Source organism: Ipomoea nil, unplaced genomic scaffold, assembly GCF_001879475.1.
Source record: "Ipomoea nil cultivar Tokyo-kokei standard unplaced genomic scaffold, Asagao_1.1 scaffold1125, whole genome shotgun sequence".
Taxonomy (NCBI): domain Eukaryota; kingdom Viridiplantae; phylum Streptophyta; class Magnoliopsida; order Solanales; family Convolvulaceae; genus Ipomoea; species Ipomoea nil.
In genome coordinates, this window is record NW_017617553.1 from 1,480,247 (window position 1) to 1,503,374 (window position 23,128).

The window sequence follows — 23,128 nt, forward strand, 5'->3', positions numbered from 1 at the left end:
AGTTATTCTTGAACTTCTTGTCACAATGTCGTTTCCTTTTCACCGTTCGCTTTTAATTCATTGTACCCAAGCTTCGGGGACGAAGCTTCTTTGAAGGGGGAGAGGATGTGACACCCCAAAAATCCACATTCAATTCATGGATTAATTGAGTAATTAATCTTATTTTTATTTGAAGAATTAATTCCTAAAATCCTGATTTTTAATACTCAAGGACTAGAATTTGACTAGTCAACATTTAAGTTGTGTTGTACCTTGTGCTTTGAGGGGAGTTCCCTTGTTCCTTACACTTTCTAAGGGTTAGTAAGGGTATCCTTGTCTTTTCACCAAGAGTTAGTATTGTAACCTAACCTAGAAGACTTCTTCATTTCATTCCCTACAATTCTTAGAAATTAGTTCTACCTTCTCTCTAGAAAAGAAGTGTAGCTTATTCTCCAAGCCCTTGTCAAGATTCCAAGATTCAACCTTTCACCTATTTGGGCATCTAGGAGGGTAAGATCTAAGTTCATCTTGTGTTTTTAGTTCCATCTTAGTTGTCTTTTTCTTAAAGGTAGGATCTTTATGATCTTTTGGTTTGATCTTGAAGTGGGTTTGGAAAGTAAGCCTTATGGAGAGCTTGTTGTGGTGTAAAGTGAAGTCTTTTGGTCTTCAAGAGGTAACCCATGCTCTGCAAAACCTATTTTGCTTACCTATATGTGATTTCTTGGATTCTACATGTGTTTTGCTATGAAATGTGAGGGTTTATGCATTTGTCTTGTGATATTGCATATCTAGAGCTTGTGTTTAGGGTTCCTTTGTGCCATTGCTTGGCATTTTCCATGGTTCAAGTCATTTTGTTGTGTTTGGTGAGATTTGGCATGTTTTGGACTTGAACTTGTGTTTGGAGAAGAAAATCCCCGAAGGGATTTGTTGTGGAACAGGGATGTTCCCGCGGGCGGAATGGCGGGCGGGGCACCACCCGCCGGCCTACCCGCGGGTACATTGGCCTGTGGGGATGTGTTCCCGCGGGCGGGACCACGGGTGGGGCACTACCCATGGGTCCACCCGCGGGGAACACGATGGTGTTCGTTCAGGATTTGTTCCCCGTGATTTGTTTGACTCGGTATTTGGTCTTTTGGCTTCCCGTTGTTTTTTTGTGGAACTATTTGAGTGTCTTCTTGATGTTTCGTACGTCTAGAACTATATGGTAGGTATCCATGTAGGACTTTGGTGTCTTGAATCGTGCTAAGTGTTCAACATTGTGTTTCGTTGGACCAAGAGGTGTCTTGTGTGTTCCTCGGAACTATCTTGAGTTTCCCCGTTGATAAGCATGCTAGTTTGTTGTCTTAATGCTAGCGTGTGTGTTGTTTGTACCTTCCGATTGGTTGTTGGTGGTTGTTGGTGGAGGACGACGGTCCCGGGGGAATAAGGTTGAACTAAGAAGTACAGGGGTCCTGGAGGTAATGGTTGGAAAGAAGGTACAAGGTTGGGGGTAGCCATAAGGTTGGAACAGGGCATAAGGAAGGCATACCAACTCGTGATGGGTGATGTTGCGAGGGCTTGTAAAGCCGGCGTTGTGTGATCTTCTCTCGTGACGTGTGTAGTCACGGAGGCTTGTGTTGTTTTGGCATGTGTTGCCGTTGGGTGAGTCTTTATCCTTTGCGTGTGGTTAACCTTTGTGGTTTGGGATGTGTTCCCGTGTTATCCTTGTGAGTGATGAGTCTTGTGTTGACTGTTGATCTTGGTTTTGACTTTTATATATATATATATATATATATATATATATATATATATATATATATATATATATATATATATATGTGTGTGTGTGTGTGTGTGCGTGTGTGTGTGTGTGTGTGTGTGTGTGTGTGTATTCCGTTTCGAAAATGGTTTTTATGACTTATATCTATCTATTTATGATACTTAACGGTATTTGTGGGTTACCAGCATTATTCGCTGACCGGGCGTCGTCCCAATGTTTATCTTTGTATCTTTCAGGTGATGTTTAGACGAGCGCGATGTCTAGAGCCTGGTAGCTTAGCACCTTTACCCTTGCTTTTGTGGCCTGTGCGCCAATGTAGTTAGACTGATGTTTTGGGATAGATGTATACACTTGCAGATTGTTTGCCGTAGCGTTTACCGTGTTTGGTAAACGTGGCGTGACACCCCGTTGGATTTCTTTTATCCAGTTTCGTTTTATCTTCCGCTGTGCTAGTTTTGTCGTTTAATCTGCATGTGTTAAGGCTTTTATATAGGTCTTGTTTGGGGGGGTGTTACAGATAATATCTTGATAGCAGCAGAAGTTGGTCATTATTTGAGTAGAAAGCAGTGTGGGGTGGTAGGTTGGGGGGCTCTCAAGTTGGACATGGCAAAGGCCTATGACCGTATGGAGTGGCCATTTTTACAAGGAATGTTAAAGGCCTTGGGATTTGATGAGAGGTGGATAGAGCTTATTATGTTATGTGTGACTGTGTCGTACAGGTTTTTGGCAAATGGTTCCCCCAGTGAACCGATTATGCCTACCCGGGGATTCAGGCAAAGTGATCCATTGTCTCCATATCTGTTTATTATATGTGCAGAGGGGCTATCTGTTTTGTTACAATAGGCACAAAATGATGGTTTGATACATGGCTGCAGAGTCGCGTGTGGCGCACCCCCAATATCTCATTTATTTTTTGCTGATGATAGCCTGTTGTTTTCAAGGCAAACCCACATGAGGCTACTCAGGTGAAGAATTGTTTGGCAGTTTATGAGAATTTGTCTGGACAAATGGTGAATTACCACAAGTCTAGTATCTGTTACAGTAAGAATACAAGTCAGGAATGTAGGGATGTGGTGACACATATTTTAGGGGTAGACCAGGCCCCTAATTTTGTCCAATATCTGGGATTTCCACCGTTTGTGGGGAGAAATAAGAAGGCGTCCTTTGCATATATTGAAGACAAAATCCGACAGAGGATTGGGTCGTGGAGTAAGAAATTTCTCTCACAGGCGGGAAAGGAAATCTTATTGAAAAGTGTGGCTCAAGCTATGCCTACCTTTTCAATGAGTGTCTTTTTGTTGCATATATTTATGTGTACAGCTATTGAACGGACAATGAATCGCTACTGGTGGGGCTCAGGGACTGACCCTGGTATTCACTGGAAGGCATGGGATAAGTTGTGTATCCCTAAGCAGTATGGAGGCTTGGGTTTTAAGGATCTGAAAGCATTTAATTTGGCAATGTTGGGTAAACAGGCATGGAGGTTGTTGACCAATGCTGACTCACTTGTCTCTCGAGTATACAAAGCCAGGTACTATCCTAAAAGTTCATTTTATGAAGCAGATATTGGAAATAATCCTAGTTATTGCTGGCGTAGTATTATGGCTGCCAAAGCATTAATAACAAGCGGAGCGAGACGTCGTATTGGGGACGGAAAGTCTACCTTAATATGGGAACATCCGTGGCTTCAGGATGAGCTGGACCCAATGGTCCAAACGGATATGCCACCTCAGCTAACTGGTGCAAAAGTTGTGGGATTAATTGATCAAAATACTGGTACATGGGATCCCCACATTTTATCAGACATTTTTCACCCAAATGATATACCAAGAATTTTAAAGATTCCGGTCTCGCCAGGATATGAGGATATATGGTATTGGTGTGGGGAACCAAATGGATGCTATTCAGTAAAAAAAAAAATGGGTGCAGGCTAATGGTGGGTACTTATGAGAATAATACTGGTTTTGATAAGTGGCGAACCCTATGGAATTTGAAAATCCCCCTAAATGGAAGACCTTTCTATGGAGAGCTATATGTGATATTCTCTCTACTACCACCAATTTGCTTATAAAGAGGGTGGATATTAGCCCAATATGTGCCATGTGTGGAGTTATGGATGAGAACACAATGCATGCCTTAGTGTTGTGTGACGACTATGCTAGGTCCATTTGGGATCAATCTAACCTTCCACTCCCCCATTTTGTAACGAATATTTTCCAGGAATGGTTTAGAGTAATCCTAAATGTTCTAGATGCTAATGGGATATTGTTTGCAGCTGGAATATTATACAACATTTGGAGAGCCCAGAACGATGCCGTTTGGAATGCATGTCTGCCAAGACCGAAGAAGATTATCGCAACTGCCTTGGCGTTCGTGCATGCGTGGCAGCAGGTGCACTCGGCTGCCCCCTCATAGCCGGCTGGTCTCACCTCTGCCGACCTGCTGCCGCTGTCGGCAGAACAGCAGGCTGCCCCTACTGCCGAGACACAACCAACGCCGCCATTGTCTCCCATTGCCGCTGCTGGAATGGAAGCAATGCCGCGGATGCGATGTTTCGTCAACGCCGGATTTCCGCCTCTCTTGAAGACCGCCACGGTTGGAGCGGTGTTATTCGATGCGTATGGCGGATACGTCTCAGCCTATGCCTCACCCTTACAAAACTGTCTCTCATCGCTTATGGCCGAGGCGCTTGCGTGCAAGGAAGCATTATCATGGCTCAAGGCACGTGGCGAACTGTCAGTTGAGTTATTCACAGATTGCCAGACACTTCAGGCATATTTGGCCACTTCGGCAATCCAACCTAGATCTTACCTTAGTTATGTCCTTGATGACTGTAGGACTACTATGGCTATGTTTACGTATTGCTCAGTTATTTTTGTTCCTAGATCGCAAAATTATTTAGCGCATATGTTAGCAGCTGAGGCTTTTAATCACGTTATGACTATGTACTGGGATGATATCCCACCTGACTCAATTTTGAGTTACTTATAAATATAACCACATTGGTTTTTCAAAAAAAAAGTAAGGACGTGTAAAATTTTTAAAATATGCATCTCCCCGCGTTTTCTTTTTACTTTAGGCATCTTTAGTTGTAACTAAAGAAGCCTATTGTTGCATTTTTTAGTCAATTCTCTAATCTCAACTAGTGTAACCAGTTAGCCACCATTCCATTCCACACCCACCAACCAATCTCAATAATTCTGAAAATAAAAATAAAAAATAAAAAAAAAAAAAAACTTCATAAGAATCATTGGATCGCCCTGGCGGCCTGGCCTGACCCTCCATTGCAAAGGGGCTAGGTTGGGACAACCCAATTTATAGTGTGGGCTACGCGGCCTAGTTTTTTTTTTTTTTTTTTTTTTTTTTGGTTCGATCTAGCCCACTTTATTTATTAAATATTTAAATTAAAAAAGTAAAAATTTAAATTTATAAATTATAATGCATCACATTTTTTTATTTTAATGTTATAAAAAAATATATAACATAATTTATTGATGAATTAAGATCAACGAATTACACAATTCTAATTTTCTATAGTGAAAGAACAAGAAAAAGAAAATTTATTATAATTATTAAAAGTAGCTGGAATAGAAAATTTATTATTATATTTATAATTCCCGTCCATTATTCATTACCAAATTTATTGAAAAAACATTATTAAATTATAATTATAAAAAGTAGCTGGAATAGAAAATAGAAATTAGAGTTCTAGAAACTTACAATTTTATAAGTTTAAATTATATATAAAAAAAAATTAGAGAAAAAAAAAAAGATTGGCCTATATATAATTACTAGTATTTTATATAGCGACGCGCAAAAATATATGCCCAATATTAATACTCAATGTTAAAATTTTAATTATGTTAAAATATTTTTTAAAATAATAATATATACTTATTTTAATTTATAGTTGTAAAATTTATATTATATTAAATGTAAAGTTAATCATTTTGAGTAATAATCATTGTACGGTTAATATTATTAAAGTAAGGATATTGTGTATGCATGTGTATGATAATAATAATGAAAAAAAAATAACAGAAATTATAAAGGTAATGATATTTTTATCCAAAAAATTGTATAGAACAACACTTATAGCATTATGTATAAAAATAATTAATAGAAAAATAGATATAAATCACGGATATAACTTAAATTGAGATTTATTATGTTTTTAGATAATTATTAAGTACCTATAGCTCTATTGACCGATCTACGATATACTAGGGAAAACAAAAAACTTGATAGTACTCCCAAAACCTCATTCCCAACTTTTACTCTCACTTGTGTTCAAATTTGATTGGAAAAAGAAAAAAAAATGGATAAACATCATAGCTCACTACTAAATTGAGCAATCAAAGCATGTCAAATCATAAAGAGTATAAAATGAGAGCAAATTGGAAGTACATGTAAAATTACTCAATAATAAAAATTGTGACTCACTAATTTTTATAGATAAATAAGAATATGACACCTAAGTTGAGAGTAAGAAATGAAGTAGAAAATAACTAGTGAGTAGAGACGGTTACCTATGCCGCTTTTTGGTTACGTTAAAAATGGAAGGTGGAGACGATCTAGCAGCTGCTCAATTACGGACTTAACTCTCTCTCCTTTCTAGTCTAGATAAGATAAGATGGAAACACTACCATCGGAGCTGTGTCTGAAAATTTTGCGTTTACTGGATCATCACAATCTCGCAGCTGCTGAATTAGGTGAATTTTAAATTATTGCTTGAATGGGGTTTTTTTTTTTATTATTATTTAATTCCAGATTTATCCAAATTTCTTGTTTTTGGGATCAACGGAATTGTTGGTGACTTTAGCTTTTCCTAAGATGGGATCTCTATTAATTCAGGAACAGACAAATCAAGTGGGATTTGTCGATAATATACTAATAACTCGATTGCAGAAGCAGAAAAGAGCTAACAAATGTGCGGTTTTGATTGGGTGAAGTTTGCAGGAGATGGAAAGCGTTAGGATCAGAAGACAATTTATGGTGCGATCTGTTCAAAGAGAGGTGGGGTTTAGATCATGCGGCATTCTTCTCCCCAACTGGTTCCAAATCATGGAAGGACGCATACGCAGTGCAGGATCGGTGCGATCGAATTGGATTGTAAGTCATTCATTCGATGATTCCATGAAGCTAATTCCTTTTGTTTTTTGCATATATTGAGATTGTGTGTTGATTGGATGCAATCAGGGGGTTGAAGATTTTAAGGGAAGTAGATGATTATTACATTATCCGTGGAGGAGAGATTCAGCGACATTTGGGCAGGAAGAGGCCGGATGAAAGCAGCAGCAACAACACCGGTAAAAGTGTGGAGGAAGAAAAAGAGGCATGTTTGGGCATAGTGGATAAGATCCTTTTCTTCATTGGGGACCTTGAATCCGCCATCATGCAAGCAAACCCAAATCACCTCATGTAAATTCACACTCTGGTTACGTTATTATTATGTCATTTGCGACACAAAACACCAAATTCTGTACTAAATTTTACATTAAAAGAAATATTCGCATATTCTTACCTCAAATTTTATTCATTTTCAACCCATTACACCAAATTCTATTTCTACACTAAAATAATTTGTTTTCTCATAAATTAAAATTTTAATTATTTACTTTAATTTTTTAATATAAAATTTAATTGTAATGCAAATATTATTTTATTCCACAATAATATAAATATAACAACTATTACTTTTATTTTTCAAAATTATTGTATTGTTCTCACATATGCTCAATCAATGCATTACAAAGTATATAATGCGCTTCTTTGTCTTTTATTTGTCTATGTCGAGTAAGAAATTCTTGAAATAGAGTAGCTTCATGAAAATTATGAAGTTTAATTTATTTGTTTAATTTCGGATGTCCATGTCTATGTCTTTTATTTGTTTAATTTCAGATGTATTTAGTTTAATTTTATGAAAATTATGTTTTATGTACTTTAGTTTTAAATTAATTTATATATAATTTTAGTCTTGTTGTAATCGACTTGATGAGATCTTTCAAATGGTATAATTTATTTTTAATTATTCAAATTTTATGTTTATGTATTTAATAAAATATATAAATCCATAAAAATAAATAATGATACAAAAGGAATTAATATTAAAAAAAAAAAAAAAAAAAAAAAGACAAATGACAAATATGGCGTTGCACTGTAGACAAACGCCAAAATTGCGAACAGTTTGGCGCCTTCGCTGGAGAAGGATCAGTGCCAAACTGCCCACCATTTTGGCGTTTGGTGACTTCGCTGGAGAAGGATCAGCACCAAACTGCCCACCATTTTGGCGTTTGGCGCCTTCGCTGGAGAAAGATCAGCGCCAAACTGCCCACCATTTTGGCGTTTGGCGCTTTCGCTGGAGAAAGTCTTAGACCATCTCCAACCCTCTATACCAAATTTTAAACCAAAAGGAATATTTCAGCATATTAGTACACCAAATTTTTTTCTATCTTCGACCCATTACACCAAATTTTATTTCTTCACTAAAGTAATTTGTTTTCTCATAAATTAAGACTTTGTATTATCTTTAAACATTTCAATATAAAATATAATTATAATGCAAATATTATTTTATTCGACAATAATAAATCATAAACATTCAATACATTTAATTTTCATAATTATCATATCGTTCCCACATATGCTCAATCAAATGCATCGCGAAGCGCATAATGCGCTTCTATATCTTTGATTTGCTATGCCGAGCAAGAAATTAAACTCTTGAAAGATAATACTCTCATCTCTATCTATATCAACCTTAGGAGCTGGTGTTTCTCTCCAACTTTGTATATATGTTTTTCCATCACGTTCATCCCCAATGATCATATTGTACATTTTGATGCATGATGACATTATATTATGTAATACATGTTTATCCCAAAAACGTACCGGTCCCTTGACTATTGCAAATCGGAGGACTCCAAATGCATATTCTAAGTCTTTTCTACATGCTTCTTGCATCATCGCAAATAACTTTTTCTTTGGTCCCCGAGACTGATGAATAGTTTGTACCAGGGTTGACCATATAGCATCAGCTAAATAATATCATGTATTGTACTCTTTCCGTTGAATAACATAATGAGTAGAAGGTGTCGTACCATTTGCAATGTTTGCAAACAAATGAGATGTTTCCAACACATTAATATCATTATTCGAACCTGGTAAACCAAAATGTGCATGCCAAATCCACAAATCATAATCAGCTACGGCCTCAAGAATAATAGTTAGTTCTCAACTATGCCCAGCATATTGTCCGGCCCAAACTGTTGGACAGTTTTTCCAAGTACATGCATGCAATCTAAACTCCCAAGCGTCCCTGAAAAGCCACACCTTTCACTAATTTCAAGCAACCTTGCAACATCATTAGCATCACGGGAACTTATTAGATAGTGTTGTCCAAAGACCTCGATTACCGCTCGACAAAATCTCTTCAAACTTTCATTTGTTATTGATTCCCCAATTTGAATGCATTCATATGTTGTCTATGCTGCTACTCCCCACGCCAAAGTTCGAAATGCTGTTGTTACTTTTTGCAAAGTAGACAAGCCTAGTTTACCGATTTTATCAAAAGCAATGGCATAATGTTCAAGATTTTGTTACCGAGTTGGTTCTGGATTATCTTACAACCGGGGAAATTCCTCAGGAAGTTAATGACACACTCGTGACCCTTATCCCTAAAGTCAATGGCCCCTTTAAGGTTAACCAACAGCAGGGTTCCCGGGGTGTCGCCCTCTATCTTTGAAAAAAAAAAAAAAAAGAGTAAGAATTTTAGATATGATAAATTATAAATATAATTATGGTAACATTTAATTAAAATTTAAATGAAACCAAACTTATTTCTTATATTACTTCAATATATACTACATACATTATTACCATTGAAGAATATAAGAAATGATATTGTGTATGCATGTGCATGGTAATAATAATGAAAAAAGATAATAAAAGTTAGAGTAAATATCAACGGACATCCTCTGACATTGGTAGCACCGCCAAAAGTTAGAGTAAATATCAACGGACATCCTCTGACATTGGTAGCACCGCCACTTTTAGTCCTAAATTAACCACTCCTAGTCCTTTTACTTTTGGTTTCGTTAAAATTGATTGCCTCACCGCCACTTTTAGTCCTAAATTAACCACTCCTAGTCCTTTTACTTTTGGTTTCGTTAAAATTGATTGTCTCAAGCTACAATGTAGTATCTGTTCATATACTTTCTCAACCTACTGAAACACAAAGAGCTAATAACGCCTCCACTGAGGCTCGAACTCATAGTCTTCCAAATGAAAGTTCAACCCGGGTACCATTGGACCACATAGTCCTAGTACCATTTCACATCTAATCACTTAAATAATCTGTTTTTCAACCTTTTTTTTTAGAGTCGCTATATCGCGCCTTGCTATCTTCTTCTTCTTCCTGCTTGCGCTTGCAATCCTTATCAATGGATTTAGTCCAAGAAAACTCGACGAAATCATTCAAAACAAGTGTGTAGAATGCCAACATCCTCCTCCGACTCCTTAGACAATTATCAAATATTATCATCATCAACCCATTTTCTTGCAGGAAGCGGCCGTCAGAATCGACTTACCGACGACCCAGATGATATCTTCTCCAGCTTCTCCACCTTGACTAGAGGGTTGGCCTTGGCAATAGCTTCTTTGCCCGGCCTTAAAATCGAATGAATATCCATGAATCTCGGGGTATTGGTGGACCCCACAGAAGGTGACCCCGCACCAGCACCAAAATCCAGTCAACCCAACCTTTTTTTCCGGCAATCCGGGCACTGGTTCGTTGCCTGCGGGCTGCGGCTGTTACTGCACCTCCGCCGCAATCATTCTTCCCTTGAAATTCTCTACCGGTGCAGACACGACGATGCGGCGAACATGGAATCCATAGGTCTTTTCCAAAACTAAAATCCATAGAACATGGAATTGTTGGCGCACAGGCTGTGGCCGCCTTCGGGCAGTTTGTAGTTGTGTTCCTCCGCCATGCTCAGACCTTGAGAAATTCATAGGTCCTTTCCAAACTAAAATCCATAGAGGAGACAGTGATGGACGAAATCTGAAAACATTCTATTTGGAGGGTTGGATCATATTATGGTGGTTGGGAATGGGTTTCTTCGAGATGCTGATGAGAATGAAGTCCAAAAACAAATTAATAATCTCAACAATTGTGAAATGACAATTTTATCCTTGATATAACGGGATCAAATGGCTTAATCTAATGGAAGGATCGTAGATGGTTAGAAATCAAAAGGAAGAGGACTAGGAGTGGTTGATTTAAAAGTTGAGGACTAAAAGTGGCGATGCCACCAAAGTCAGAGGATGTCCGCTGGTATTTACTCTAAAAGTTATTACACTAAGGATACTTTTTGTCCAAAAAATTGTGTAATACAACTCTTATCATCATAGACGGAGCCACTCTGGGTGGGGGGGAGGGGGCGGTGGGGCATTTACCCCCTCCCCCACCCACCCACCCACCCCTATATTATATATATATATATATATATATATATATATATATATATATAGAGAGAGAGAGAGAGAGAGAGCATTAAATATATAAAATCTATATTTATGTTTAAGTTGTTAATAGTTTAAGTACCTTAGTTAGTTTCACATATGTCCATTATCACAATCTTTTCTCGTTTATGTTATCTCTTTCATTCTCTCACAAGATAAATTAAATATTCTTTTTGTCTATTTTTATGAATCATTTGATTAAAGTAGTATACAAGTTTATATTATACTTCATTGTATTCGAATTAATTTAGAAATACTTAAACTTGATCTAACTAAAAGAAATTAAAATTAAAAAGTATTTATAAATATAGTGTTATTCAAATTATTTTATTTAATTGATTATGTTTCATGTTTTGTCATAAACATTTTTACATTTTCGCCCACTCAAGTATATTTTTTACGCGATCCAGAACAATCTGGTTGGCCGATTTCTAATCGATCGCCAAATCCGTTTTGATCACATGCAACATACGCTGGCATCGATGTGGTGCCCTATGATGGGTATGTACGCGGTACCATTGGCAGATGACCTGTTTCTATTTCAGTTCCCTCACCCAAAGGATCTGCAAAGAGTGATCGATGATGGGCCTTGGTCCTTCGACAACAATTTGTTGATCTGCGAGCAGGTGCCGATAGGGATTCAGCCGGAGGAGGTGGAGTTGAATTCAGTCATGTTCTGGGTTCAAATTCACGGGCTACCAGCGATGTATGCATCCCAGGATTTCATAGCTAAAATAGGCGATCACGTTGGAACCTTCATCGCGGCTGATCCATATAATTTCGGGGGCACTTGGAAGAGTTATTACAGAATTAGGGTGCCAATGTCCGTGTTGGCACCGCTCAGGAGGCGGATGAAACTGATGAGACGTGATGGCTCATCACAATGGATCACTTTTAAGTATGAACGTTTGGACACATTTTGTTACTGCTGTGGGGTTATGGGCCATTCGGACAAATTCTGCAAAACGGTTTATGAAGAGGGGATATTGCCTGAAGCATTCCCTTTTGGTGCTTGGATGCGAGCAGGTCCGAGACAGCAGGTGAAACCAGTTGGGGCAAAGTGGCTTTTGTCTCCATTACTGAATTCTAAGACGAAGATGAATACTCCTGCGGTTGGCCCTCCACCGGCTACGCTTATGGCGATAGAGGACTCTGAAGGGCTCCAGGGTGACTTGAAACGACGCCGTGAAGAGCGTGGATCAGCAGAGGTCGCGACTGGCGATGATGTGATGATGGCGGAAGGTCTAAAACAACAAGGATTGGTGAGTCTGGCAGACCAGGCTCGCCGGAGCCAATGAATCTTCTTAGTTGGAACTGCCGGGGTATGGGTGGCACCCGGACAGTTCGCGAACTCTTGGGCATTGTGTCCAACCAGTGACCCGAATTTGTCTTCTTAATGGAGACAAAGGCGACTGAGGTTCAGATGGAGACGGTACGAATAAAGTTGGGTTTTGACAGTAAGATTTTTGTGGAACGGGTAGGCCTCGGGGGGGGGGGGGGGGGCTTGCGTTCTTCTGGAGAGATATGAATCAGGCTTCTTTGTTGAGCTATTCCAACAATAATCACATAGACATAGAGGTAACACTACCTGGGCAACCAGCATGGCGTTAAACAGGATTTTATGGAGAATCGGACAGATCGCAACGACATGTAACATGGGATCTCCTTCGGCAGCTCAAGGCCAAATCAGCTTTACCTTGGGATGTCGCGGGCGATTTCAATGACATTACTTGTCTTTCGGAGAAGAGGGGTATCCATTCTCACCCGTCGGCTCTTATTGAAGGCTTCAATGATACATTAGGCGATTGTGAACTTGTTGATCTGGGAATGTCTGGAGGCAGGTTTACCTAGGAAAAAAGGCCGAGGGACAGAGGAGTGGGTGGAAGAGAGATTGGACAGGGCCGTGGCAACAGTGGATTGGTTGGAGTTACATGACGAGGTAATGGTAAAAAATATCTATACTCATTCATCTGATCATTGTGTCATTCTGGTGGATCTTCATAAGGGCCCCGAACGAGCAGCAATCCGAGCCTTCTGTTTCGAGAATGCGTGGCTTCTCGAGGAAGGGTGTGCCAAGGTGGTGGATGAAGCTTGGCGTATTTCCAGGGATATGAACTTTCAAGAACGGCTGGCAGTCTGCGTTGAAAGGCTCTGGAAATGGGGTGGGGAGTATCACCGGCGTTTTGGTGCCCGCATTAAAGTTCTTGGACAGATCCTGAGTCAGCTAAAAGATGACCGTGATCCCCAGGCCATAGAATGATTCTTGGCGGCAGAGTATGAACTGGAGGGCCTTTTGAAAGCCGAGGAAATTTTCTGGAAACAACGGTCCAAGCAGCTCTGGTTAAAGCAAGGGGATTCTAACACGAAATATTTTCACCGATCGACTACTGCTCGCCGTCGACATAACTTGCTGTTGAGTGTCAAAAATCAAAACGGTGACTGGGCAGAAGGGCCGGATCTAAAAGCAGAGATATCCAAGGCAAACGAACAAGAGGCACTAAAAATCAAAGAGTGTCTTGATACCTATAGCATGGCGTCTGGTCAGCTTATTAATTTGACAAATCCAGTGCGGTTTACAGTTGCAACACGGCAGTGCACACTCGGGCATTAGTGTCTAATCTTATCGGGGTGCACGAAGCGATGGATTTAGGCCGCTATTTGGGGCTCCCGTCAGCTTTGGGGAGAAATAAAATTGTTGTCTTCCGATACATTGAGGAGAAGATTCGTGCAAGGATTGGGTCATGGCAGAATAAGCTGATTTCGAGTGCAGGTAAAGAAGTTCTGATCAAGATTATTGCTCAGTCCCTTCCAATTTTTACCATGTCGGTATTTCTATTGCCTTTGCGTGTTTGTGACACGTTAGAGAAGATGTTTAATCGTTACTGGTGGGGTGGTGGGGAAACAAGGAAAAGAGGAATACATTGGCTGAGCTGGGGCAGGATGCGTGAGCCAAAAATGAAGGGTGGCCTAGGATTCAAGAAATTACATGATTTTAACATTTCCCTGTTAGCCAAGCAAGGGTGGCGAATCTTGGTGCATCCGGACTCGTTAGTGACTCGTGTACTAAAGGCAAAATATTTCCCGAAGACGGACTTTATGGATGCTCAACTAGGAGGGAATCCCAACTTTATATGGCGTAGCATTCTTGCCGGACAACAGGTTCTAAAAATGGGTGTGGCACGTCGGGTTGGTGATGGGCGTGACACAAAAATTTGGGGTTGGAATTGGCTTGCAGGGTCTTCAAATGTGTCTCTAATTACTCCATGTGTGGAAAATCTAAGAGAGGCTAGAGTGCATGGTTTACTCGATGCTCAGGGTCGGTGGGATGAAGAAATTATCCAGGATCTTTTCCTTCCTGCCGATGTGGTAAGAATTCTAGCAACTCCAGTAAATACACAATATTATGACTACTGGCGTTGGGTAGGGGACATTCGGGGTAAATACACTGTTAAGCATGGTTATAAATTGATTAGGGAAGCGGTGACCCGACATGTTGTTGGGAATGAGTTCCAGGCTTGGACTGCTCTATGGCCGTTGTTAATACCTCCCAAGGTAAAGGATTTTTTGTGGCGTTACGCTCGAAATATTCTGCCTGTACGTGATAATCTCCGAGCTAAGCATGTCTGGATTGGTGGGGGTTGTCCTATATGTGGTTATGTTTCGGAGACGATTGAACACCTATTCGGTGATTGTGTCTTTGCGCAGGAAATCTGGGGATCCATAGACATTCTGCATGGACGAAACATTTTTAATGTTATGAATAATAAGCTTGGACATTCGACGATTGAGGAAGCAGTGACACTAGCAGCTGTGTTCTGGACAATATGGTTGGCACACAACGACGTTGTTTGGCATAATAAGATTCCATCTGTAAGTACATCACGTATGCTTAAGGATAGGATGCAGGCAACATGGAAAGCGACATATGATCACCCGAACAATAGAACTACACAGACCCGGCAACCTACCATTTGGACTCCTCCGCCAAGGAACACGGTCAAGTGCAATGTCGACGCTGCCCTATCTGGGGATGGTGCTTGCTATGGTGCTGTGGTTCGAGATCATGAAGGCCGGTTTCTTGCAGCACGAAGTGGCAGGCTTGCTGGAGAGAAGGATCCGTATGTGGCCGAGACATTAGCAGCTAGAGAAGCTCTGTCATGGTTGAAAACACAAAGTCACAGGAACATTATCCTTGAATCTGACTGTCTTAATTTTTGCAATGCATTTAATTCTTGTACTTCTGATTATTCTTATGTTGGTTTACTTGTAAAGCAATGTATGTCGATTGCTAAGGACATCGGGACCGTCAATGTTCCCATGTCAAAAGATCAGCGAATTGTGTGGCTCACGAATTAGCTCAGGCAATCGATTCTACGGCTGACACAAGGGTGTGGATTGATATCCCGCCGGCTTGTATTTCGAATTTGTTAAGTCTTTAATGAAATTGGATCGTTTTGTTTCCAAAAAAAAAAAAAAAAAAAAAGTATATTTTTGACTCCTCCGACCCTAACTATTATGTAATCTATCAAACACATTCTATTGTAATTTATAATATATTTTGTATTTTAACCTTATTATGGTTGTTTAATATTTTGTCATTGACATTGCTAACGTCATATAAACTTCGTCCCTACTCAGATGATTTTTTGAATCGATTTCTGCTTATCATAATATATTAAAAAAAATTAATAGAAAAAATGGATATAAATCAGGAATATAATTTGGATTGAGATTAATTAAGTACATATTGCTCTATTGACCGATCTATGATACAACTAGTAGTGACGGTTACCTATGCCGCTCTTTGGTTACGTTATTAACTTATTAAGGAAGATCCTGTCCATTAAAAATGAAAGGTGGAGACGATCTAGCAGCTGCTCAATTACAGACTGAACTCTCTCTCTCTCCTTTCTAGATAAGATGGAAAGACTACCATCGGAGCTGTGTCTGAAAATTTTGCGTTTACTGGATCATCACAATCTCGCAGCTGCTCAATTAGGTGAATTTTAAATTATTGTTTGAATGGGTTTTTTTTTTTTTTTAATTGTTTAATTTTATGAATTTCCAGTTCCAGATTTGTCCAAATTTCTTGTTTTTGGGATCAATCACATTCCGGAAATCAATCGAATTGTTGCTGACTTTAGCTTTTCCTAAGATGGGATCTCTATTAATTCAGGAACAGACAAATTAAGTGGGATTTGTCGATAATCTTCTACTAACTCGAGTGCAGATCAGAATCAGAAAAGAGCTAACAAAAGTGCGATTTTGATTGGGTGAAGTTTGCAGGAGATGGAAAGCGTTAGGATCAGAAGAGAGTTTATGGTGCGATCTGTTCAAAGAGAGGTGGGGTTTAGATCATGCGGCATTCTACGCCCCAACTGGTTCCAGATCATGGAAGGACGCATATGCAGTGCAGGATCGGTGCGATCGAGTTGGATTGTAAGTCGTTCATTCGATGATTCTTTGAAGCTAATTCCTTTTGTTTTTTGCATAATTATTGAGATTGGATGCAATCAGGGGGTTGAAGATTATAAGGGAAGGAGATGATTATTACCTTATCCATGGAGGAGAGATTCAGCGACATTTGGGCAGGAAGAGGGGTGAAAGCAGCAGAAACAACACCGCTAAAAGTGTGGAGGAAGAAAAAGAGGCAGGTTTGGGTATATTGGATAAGATCCTTTTCTTCATTGGGGACCTTGAATCTGCCACCATGCAAGCAAAAAGAAATCACCTCATGTAAATTCACACTCTGGTTATTATTGGAACTCTATATCTATCAGCTAGCTTTAGAATTCCTTTTCGTTTCAGTGTATTATCGTAAATTTACTTTTACGAGTCATGCCCTAGCTAGGACTAATTCATCATGTATTTCTATGAATCCATATTTTCTTGTACTTTGTAAATACGATTGATCAATAATAAAATTCTTTGCAATTATCACTATTCTCATCGAGTATTAGTAGATCAAATGATCCAAAGCTACCACCAATACTACAGCCATGCCCCACCGCTGACGCCAAAAGACACCACCATCTCCTCCTCCTCTTGCACCATTTCAAATATTATCTCTTCACTCTGATCTCACTAAATACCCTACAAACGACACATCACTTTATATCTTTCAAATTTACTTCCTCAAATTATCTATTCTGGAAAATTCAACTTGTTCCCTTTCTCCGTAGTCGCAATCTCAGTGGATACGTTACGTTGATGGTTCTTTTTCGTGTCCGGCTCAGCTTTCGGATGGTTGTTCCATTGTAGCTAATCATGCAACCCAAAGCTTGGAGGTGAAGTTGGGTAGGTCTGGATAGGTAGTTTTTGGAAAAGTTCTCATCTTCAACAATAAATGTGCCTTATATAGGCGAGACTAGAGACACATGCGGAAGATCCGGCATGTGCTCCAAGTGGTGGTTATAGGTTGGCCGGTCAGGGAGGCATTGCCAAGTGTTTAATCTAAAGGAGAAAAGGTAGACGGAATGTGATTAGACAGTCAATTCATGGCTTCGTACTCGGAGAAACGGATAGAGAGGGCAGTTCACTTTCCCGGTTTTGAAGGGGAACGTTTCGGTCAGCTTAACCAGGTGATTGGGAAGTCTAGGCAGTGATGTAGTTCTGCCTAGTGAAGAACCGGTGTGGTTAGTCCTAGTCAGTTAATTAGCAAACTCAGTCAACCATATATGCATTATTAGTTTAGATGAGCAGAATCTCTACCTGTTTAAAGGCCTCCACCCTAAGTATCGTGTGATGGTCTCATCATTGACCACAAAGGAACTTGTGACAATTGATTTGCTGAATGACTATCTCGCCGCACATCAATTCATCTATGATGATGATATCCATCTACCGACTCCCCCACTACCACCTGTCGCTTCAAGATCAGAGCAACCGGTTGAACAACCCCTTGGTCGTGGTAATAGAGTTGGCCGAGGCTGTGGTCATGGGTCGTGGCTATGTTCCGAAGTGCCAAATCTACAACGATATTGACCACACTACTTTACAGTGATATAGGATGTGTTCCGGAGCACCCATTCCTCAAGCGAATGTGGCTCATTCTAATGATCTAGTTGATGCCTCATTCTTTCAGAATTGGCTCTGCGATGCTAGTCCACTCATCATGTCACTTCCGATCCCTCCTCATTGCAACGAGTGGAAGAGTACACAAGAAATGACAAATTTCGAGTTTGTAATATAGTAATAGTACATGTTTGAATATTTTTAGTATTCGACACACTTCCATATCATCTTCTTCATGTGCCCTACAATTACATAATGTGTTACATGTTCAAGCCCTAATCAACTCTCTCCTATCTGTCAAAGATTTTGTCATTGATAATAATGTTTCCTTTGTGTTTCACCCTTTTGTTTTGTTGTGAAGAATCTCAACACTAACCAAATTTCTGCTTAAGGGAAAAAAGCTCGAGGGGTTACCCTCGCTCAAGAGCCTTACACAATTGAGTATCTAAGTTTCAATACCGTTAACACCTCGGCACATATGGAGTAAATGTGTACTCTATTGAGAAGTGAGAGAAGAACTGTGGCACGCTTGGAGTAAATGTGGACTCTATTGAAATGCGAAAGAGAAGAATTGTGCATGTGATCTTCAGAGAATGACTTGAGCCTGTGTATGAAGAATTGTATCAACATAAAACTTGCATACATACCTTGTTTGTCAAATTTATCTTGTAATATTTTTTAAATCTTTTTTATTTGAATAAAAGTAATTAAAATTACAACTATTAAAACAATAAATGCAATGGCATAGGTCCAAACTGGCCTATAGATTTATGAACAACCTAGTCTATGGAATTAATTCGATCCAAGTAGTTTTGGAAGATATTATGTCAACGTTACGCATTAGGCAAATTATTGTGTGGATCGTGATCCATATAAACAAAACGACATTGTTTTGATGTTAAAAAAATTCCTTGCTCAACGCGCTTGTTAGAATAATAAAATTTTAGGTAAGATAATGTATTTTATGAGTTATAATAATGTACTTTATTTGTTAGAATAATGAAATTTATGGGGTAAGATAATGTATTTTATGAATTAGAATAATGTACTTTATGTGTTAAAATAATGTGTAATGCACGTACTTTGTGTTAGAATAATGTATAATGTACTTTATGTGTTAAAATAATGAAATTTCTTAGGTAAGATAATGTATTTTATGAGTTAGAATAATATACTTTATGTGATAGAATAATGTATTTTATAAGTTACAATAATATACTTTATGTGTTAGAATAATGAAATTTATGGTGTAAGATAATGTATTTTATTAGTTAGAATAATATACATTACGTGTTAGAAAAATGTATTTTATGAGTTAGAATAATGTACATTATGTGTTTCTGGACCGTGGTCCACACAACGGTCCACGCAATAATGATTGTACGATTTGTACGAATTAAAGGAAGACACTAAATGATGATTATCTTAGAATCTGCCTCAATTATCCCCTCATCCCACTAATTAAGACTATCATACCAATCAATCATACCATCTTCTTATCAAAACAATCACCAATCCTACCTACGATGGTTTGTAGCTATTGTTAAGGGAGAATTGAACGCCTGCATAATGCCGCGGGCTGATGAAGTGGCAGATGCAAAAGAATAGGTCATATATATAATATATTGTGGCTATAATTTCCCAAAGTTGTTATTGAACCCACTCTAAATATATTATTGTTATTTCAAGAATATCAATCATATCAACACTAGTACAATTCTGTGTCCAGATGGAAAGATTACCAAAGGACGTGCGCCTGAAAATTTTGGGTTTACTGGATCACCGCAGTCTCTTAGTTGCTCAATTAGGTGAATTTTAAATTCGTGGATAATGTATGTATGTACTAAGAAAAGATCAAGAACAAGATCAGATGGAATAGGAAAGGAATAGAACTAACAATATAATGATGCGATTTGATTGGGTGAAGTTTGCAGGGAATGGAGAGTGTTAGGATCAGATGATAGTTTATGGCGCGATCTGATGAAGAAGAGGTGGGGTGGAAAGACAAGATTAGCTCCCCCAACTGGTAACACATTATGGAAGCATAGATACAAAATGGAAGATATGATCGATTTTATATATGTAAGTAGTTCCTTCTTTTTTTATGAAGTTAAGTTTTTTTGGGGAGTGTACCCAAAATCGGACACAGTGACTAATATAATCCCCTCGCTGAATTGTAGGCACCTTTTTTCGGTGCAACAGCTAATATGAAAATTTAAGTTTTTCTTGGTGGACGGGGTGTGGTAGTTAAATTAGGTTTTGTTGCAGAATGGTGTTGAGGGATGAAGATAGAGAGATTAAAACTTCCCCCCAATGGAGATTGGTTTTTTTTTTTTTTTTTTTTTTTCGGACAGTATTCGATTTTTCTCTCACTCGAATGAGACTGCAGGCCCCAATGGAGATGGATATTACAAGTTATCTATGGACGAGCGATTCAACGGCATTTGTGTATGAAGCTGCAGCTATACCAATAGCAATATCAATCTGCCTCCATGCTCATTCTATTATTGTAATTTGACAATCATTTGCTTTTAAATTTAATATATGTTTTTCCATTTTAAGAAAAAGTATCAAATCTAATCGAGATTCATGTGTATGCAACAACATTCTCAAAAAGTAAAGTTATAAGTCTGATTGATAGTTAACTAACTGATTGTGTTTATTGTGTTAGGCGGAGGCTGATAAAAGGTCAAGTCTAGCAATTGGTGACTAAAGAGATTGTTGGGCGGAGGCGGGTGAAAGGTCGGCCAAGCGCCCAAACCCTGTCTCTAGCAGCTAAAACATATTGGCCCTGTTTGGTAAAATAGTTAGGCCTATCAACCAATTTTGGCTTATTTGACCACTATTAGCTGTTGAGTGAATTCAAAAAGCTGTTCAGGAAGTCATTTTGTATGTAATAAGCTAACAGCTAATTTACCAAACACTTTTCTACAATCAACTGATACTATCAATTAGTCAAACCCACTAACCCAATCAACTAACAGTCATTTACCAAACACCCCATTGATCTCTTGTAGATGGGACAAGACTTCACCAGTAATTTGTGCAAGCTAAGGTGAAAGAATATGGGTTTAATTAATCTTCTCAAAAAGGAGCAGACACAAAGTGTAATATGTCAAAATATGATGGGTGAGGTTAAAGATAGATGAGTGAGGGAGAAATCCCAATAGTAAGGGGAATTTCACACCACCACCACACACTCAGATTGCGAGGGAACTAAAATATCACATTTCCTACCCCACCCCACTGAATATCTCATATCTCCTCCCAGCCAAAACAAGGCAAACCCAAATTAAGTAGCTACACATAGGCCTTCATAACACATTTAAGATTACACTACTACTAAAAAAGATCAAAAACCCATACCTCTGTTATCCTTTTTTTCTGAAATTGCTTCCATATGGCTGCCCTTACGCCCGGCTCATCATCTTCTTCAGCTCTGCACCATAATTTTCAGCGTAGTATATCACATAGCTACACTTCAATTGTGGTAAAGGAATCAAAGGTTACCAGAACCGCGACATCCTCAAAGAGCAAGAGCAGGAGCAGGAGCCTGTCTTTCAGCTCCAGGCCTGCTACTGTCAACATTAGATGCGCAGCAACCAAACCTGCCAAAACACCAGGTAATCACTTACCAAGACACTCCATCAATGATCAAACAATTACATGAAATAACTTCAGCATAAATTTGAGTTCTTGATTATTATATATATATAGCTGAAGAAGACTGGTCAACTAAGAGAGCAAAGCTTCTTGAGAAAAGGGTAAGGAGTGTAGATGCAAAGGAAGCATTCAGACTTCAGAAAGAAAACAATTTTGTGATTCTTGACGTACGCCCAGAAGCAGAGTTCAAGGAGGTAAGTCAAATCATCACACAATATAACTCAGAAATACCTTCTACTCATCTGAATTGGTTCAACTGCTCTAATTCTGGCTGGCTGTTATATACAGGCTCACCCACCAGGAGCTGTGAATGTGCAAATATATAGGCTAATCAAGGAGTGGACAGCTTGGGACATTGCTAGACGAGCAGCATTTGCCTTCTTTGGCATATTCCAAGGAACAGAAGAAAATCCAGAGTTTATTCAAAGTAAATACTCCCCTACACATTCACTCTCTCCATTCTACTTTTACCTTAGCACCCTTATGTTTCTAACTATCCATTTCACATTGCAAGCAGCTGTGGAATCTAAAATAGATAAGACCGCCAAAATCATAGTAGCTTGCTCATCTGGAGGTACAATGAAGCCAACACAAAATCTTCCAGAAGGCCAGCAGTCAAGGTTCCCTTCCCTATTCTCCCTACTTCTTAGGTTCGATTCAATTTTTTCCTCTTCCTCACTGCTAATTGCTCCTACTATCTGGTGAAGGTCACTCATTGCAGCCTATGTGCTAGTTCTCAATGGTTATACCAATGTTTACCACTTGGAAGGAGGGCTCTATACCTGGTATAAGGAAGGATTACCTACAGTTTCTGAAGAATGAAAGCTCGGTCGGTCTGTTAACCTATGTAAGATCATGCTAGCACAAATGTGTTCCTTGTATAGAGATGATTTTTCATTAGACATAGATCAACAAGAAACACTTTGGCTTTTTCCCCGAATATTCCATCTTGCTACCTGTATGTGTGCACTAATAAAAACCCAAAAATAATCTGCAAATCAAGAGCTATATAATGACTGCAACAATGAGGAAAAGGTAAAGGTTTTTTACAAGGAAAATATATATGTTTATATTTGTGAACTAAAGGTTTAGACATGCCAAATGAATTATAATTTTATCAAATTTACAAATGATCCCAAATAAAGCATACAGCTCCAATATTCTATTGACAGTTTAAAAGTTTTTAAAAGT

At 38.8% G+C, this 23,128-nt stretch overlaps 3 protein-coding genes across 3 annotated transcripts; all 3 read left to right on the forward strand.

The window, feature by feature from the left end:
- Positions 1-6,296: 6,296 nt before the first annotated feature.
- On the forward strand, positions 6,297-17,158 carry LOC109183366. Its single transcript, XM_019333446.1, has 4 exons — positions 6,297-6,450; positions 6,691-6,850; positions 6,938-7,166; positions 16,997-17,158. The coding sequence occupies exons 1-3, from the start codon at positions 6,372-6,374 to the stop codon at positions 7,161-7,163; spliced, it is 465 nt and encodes a 154-aa protein (XP_019188991.1). The 5' UTR covers positions 6,297-6,371; the 3' UTR covers positions 7,164-7,166; positions 16,997-17,158.
- LOC109183367 (F-box protein SKIP31-like) lies at positions 16,078-17,197 on the forward strand. The gene is made up of 3 exons (XM_019333447.1): positions 16,078-16,259; positions 16,540-16,699; positions 16,778-17,197. The coding sequence occupies exons 1-3, from the start codon at positions 16,181-16,183 to the stop codon at positions 16,998-17,000; spliced, it is 462 nt and encodes a 153-aa protein (XP_019188992.1). The 5' UTR covers positions 16,078-16,180; the 3' UTR covers positions 17,001-17,197.
- Positions 17,198-21,520: 4,323 nt separating this feature from the next.
- Positions 21,521-22,935, forward strand: LOC109183422 (rhodanese-like domain-containing protein 14, chloroplastic). Its single transcript, XM_019333509.1, has 5 exons — positions 21,521-21,897; positions 21,992-22,131; positions 22,226-22,364; positions 22,455-22,557; positions 22,645-22,935. The coding sequence occupies exons 1-5, from the start codon at positions 21,675-21,677 to the stop codon at positions 22,757-22,759; spliced, it is 720 nt and encodes a 239-aa protein (XP_019189054.1). The 5' UTR covers positions 21,521-21,674; the 3' UTR covers positions 22,760-22,935.
- The last annotated feature ends 193 nt before the right edge of the window (positions 22,936-23,128 follow it).